Raw genomic sequence first — 2603 nt, 5'->3', positions numbered from 1 at the left:
TGTCGAAAAACGACATGCGATGCATCCAAGGAAGAATTCCAGAATATCGGCTCAGGCACAGCGCTGAAGACCTTCACTCATACCAAGATTATTCGTATTATCGTCACCGGCAATGTCGTTACTCACCATGACCCCGGAGCATCTCCGATGTCACCTGCTCGGGTTGTACAAACAGGAGATCAATACGATGAGTGACTCGTGTGCTGAGAAGGTCGTCGACGTATTCGCAGACTGGGTTCATCAGCTTGACGCAAAGATTCAACTAGAGGTTGATGCGTTAGAAATTGAGGCGCTGCATGTTAGCTTGCGCAGAGAGTTTAATCGTTTGGCTTTCGCCTTGCAAGGGCGTTGCGAAGCCGTAGCGTGTCAAGTGGCGGCTATTCGTGAAACTGAGGAGGAACAGTACGGCAAAGTACGTGCGAACATCCTGAAGGACGTACTTGAAGGGAACTATGAAGCTGCCACTAAGCTAAAAGGATTTCTGAAAGGTCGTCATGCGTGGCACGACGAGCTGTTGCCTCCGCTCTGCAAGGAGGATGTTTGGGATATGTTGGCAGAATATGACGACGTCTCGGTAGAGAAGGCGCGGGAGGCGTATGAACACAACACCACGGACTTTATGATGACGCATGTCTACCCTGACATGGTGCGGACCCTGTTGGCTGGCAGGGTGAGAATTGAGCCGATAGCTTAACCCAGGAAAAGCTGCATAGATTTCTCAACCTACCCAAAGAGTCCATGACGCCTCCGTCCCGCCAGGAGGTGGCAATCAGTTCTGAAAACACTCTTTCTCTGACAAAACTGTTCGAGACCTCCGGTTGCCCGCCAGCCCCCCCTGTGGTGCTCATTCCACCAAAGTCACCGGAGCGGGTTCCTCCTGCACGGCGGCATCGGTGGTGGGATAACTTCGCCCCAGCAGACCGAGCTCCTAACATGCACGTGTGGCCTCCAAGTCGTAAGGCCTCTGAAGCCGTCGACGCCAATCAGGAGATGGCACGGTTACATACGAACCGACAGAATCGCGCTCGATTTTCTTCGGAGAGAATCAGTCGAGTGTTTGACACGCAGCCCTCAGGCAGACGAACTTCACTTCTCCCAGTAGCCCCGTGTTTCACGACACCGACGATCGACGACACCCCACAGGAGGCAGATAGCAGCCCCACTGTCGATCCCCAGATCCGTACCCTAGACCCCATAACTCCCATGCCGATTCGCCGTCACCGAGCTCCCGTACGAGAACTGCTACGATGACTCCTTGAACTTTTTCACGCAATGCAATCCGATTCCCTTGTCCAGCGTCCATGTCCAGCAGTACATCGACTTTTTGGGGGCTATGTTCCGTACAGTCCGGATCATCGCGTTGCCCGTGTCGCTGTGGGGAAGTTTCTCCGTGACTCTCTCTCGAATCTCGCGCTCGCATTCCTCCTCTTTAGCGAAGCAGTAGCAGTGGATCACAAAGCTCCAGCCCTCAACCTCCTCTTCAATGCCGTTCAGCACTCCAATGAATGCAGGGAGGAAGTCGATGGCGCTTTGGGGCAGGTTCATGACGAAGTGGACCTCTTTGCTTTGGATTGCGGCATGAGATAGCCACTGCTGTCGGCACTGGAAAAAGTTCCGGATGAATGCGTTTCCGTCCTTGTTGTAGGCCACACAGGTGGAGCCCACTTTGTTGAGTCGGAAGTTAGTCTCGAGAGATGTGAAGGCGTCGGGGTTCAAGTCGTTGGCCCAAACAAGACAGTGCTTCCTTTGCGCAGCCAGACAACACAAGGCGCCGACACCAGCCATAACGTCAACAACCACAGAGCCCTCCTGCAGGCTGCCACATAGAATCTCCCTTTCGCGCGAAAGGCGGCTGTTCCAAAAGACCTTACTGTAGTCAAACCGGAGGGTCAAACCGTTTTCCTTCACTTCTGTCACGAAATTATCCTCGCCAGCAATTAATTCCAGCGGCAAAGCCCGAAACTCATCATTGAGATTGTGCATCTTGTTGACGACTGTTCGGATATGACCATTCTTCCTTAGGATCACCTCACCGATTAGAGTCTTAAAGGGCAGGTGCGTCTCTTTCAAGTTGAGATGGGCGATGTGACCTACAGTTTCGTAGGCTGTCGGCACTGACTCCACGTTGTGATCGGCCAAAAGCTTCTTCAGGGCCTGGTTGGCTGACATCTGTTCAAAACCCACATCGTAGCTGTGGGTTACGATTTCGGCTCCTTCGAGCAGAAGAGGCGCTACAGTTTCTGCATTTGTCTCAGGAGTCAGTATAATGAGTCTCCCCTTGTCATTGGAGGGGTCCTCTACGACATTGCGGATCTTCTTCCCCGTAAGAACGAACCCCTTGAGCATCTTCTTCATGTCACCGACTGTTGACTTGTCACACCTGACGGCTAGCGTTGCCACCGTTTCTTTGAGTAGTTCGAGCTGTGCGGCCATCATAAAGAAAACGTCGAAATCCGGCAGGTTTGTCTTCGGCTCCATTTGGTTCACAGCTTGCAGCTTAGACTCTACTCACTGAATCCCCATTGAATCCCCACAGTGGCATGATTCGCTGCAATTATTACCCAAATCACGTCAATGCTCGTACAAGAGTCCGTTCTGAGCCC

General features: G+C 52.6%; 2 protein-coding genes across 4 annotated transcripts; one reads left to right on the top strand and one right to left on the bottom strand.

The window, feature by feature from the left end:
• Positions 1-112: 112 nt before the first annotated feature.
• Positions 113-1154, top strand: KVP17_004206 (uncharacterized protein; the record flags this gene model as incomplete). Of its 2 annotated transcripts, XM_068522193.1 has the most annotated exons (3): positions 113-670; positions 700-1053; positions 1080-1154. In XM_068522193.1, 3 exons carry the CDS (start codon positions 113-115, stop codon positions 1152-1154), a joined length of 987 nt encoding a protein of 328 aa, XP_068375165.1. The 2 variants fall into 2 exon arrangements, with proteins under 2 accessions (XP_068375165.1, XP_068375164.1); XM_068522192.1 differs by lacking the exons at positions 700-1053; positions 1080-1154 and having other exon boundaries at positions 113-694.
• Positions 1155-1242: 88 nt separating this feature from the next.
• KVP17_004205 (uncharacterized protein) lies at positions 1243-2542 on the bottom strand (the record flags this gene model as incomplete). 2 transcript variants are annotated; one of them, XM_068522190.1, is made up of 2 exons in its annotated part: positions 1243-2472; positions 2513-2542. In XM_068522190.1, 2 exons carry the CDS (start codon positions 2540-2542, stop codon positions 1243-1245), a joined length of 1260 nt encoding a protein of 419 aa, XP_068375162.1. The 2 variants fall into 2 exon arrangements, with proteins under 2 accessions (XP_068375162.1, XP_068375163.1); XM_068522191.1 differs by lacking the exon at positions 2513-2542 and having other exon boundaries at positions 1243-2478.
• Between the last annotated feature and the right edge of the window lie 61 nt (positions 2543-2603).

This window comes from the organism of the source record quoted next (assembly GCF_019968985.1).
Source record: "MAG: Porospora cf. gigantea B chromosome Unknown PgB_NODE_3509_length_2603_cov_134.474, whole genome shotgun sequence".
Lineage (NCBI taxonomy): Eukaryota > Apicomplexa > Conoidasida > Eugregarinorida > Porosporidae > Porospora > Porospora cf. gigantea B.
Note: the sequence above shows the minus strand (reverse complement) of the source record. Positions and strands in the feature narration are given on the sequence as shown.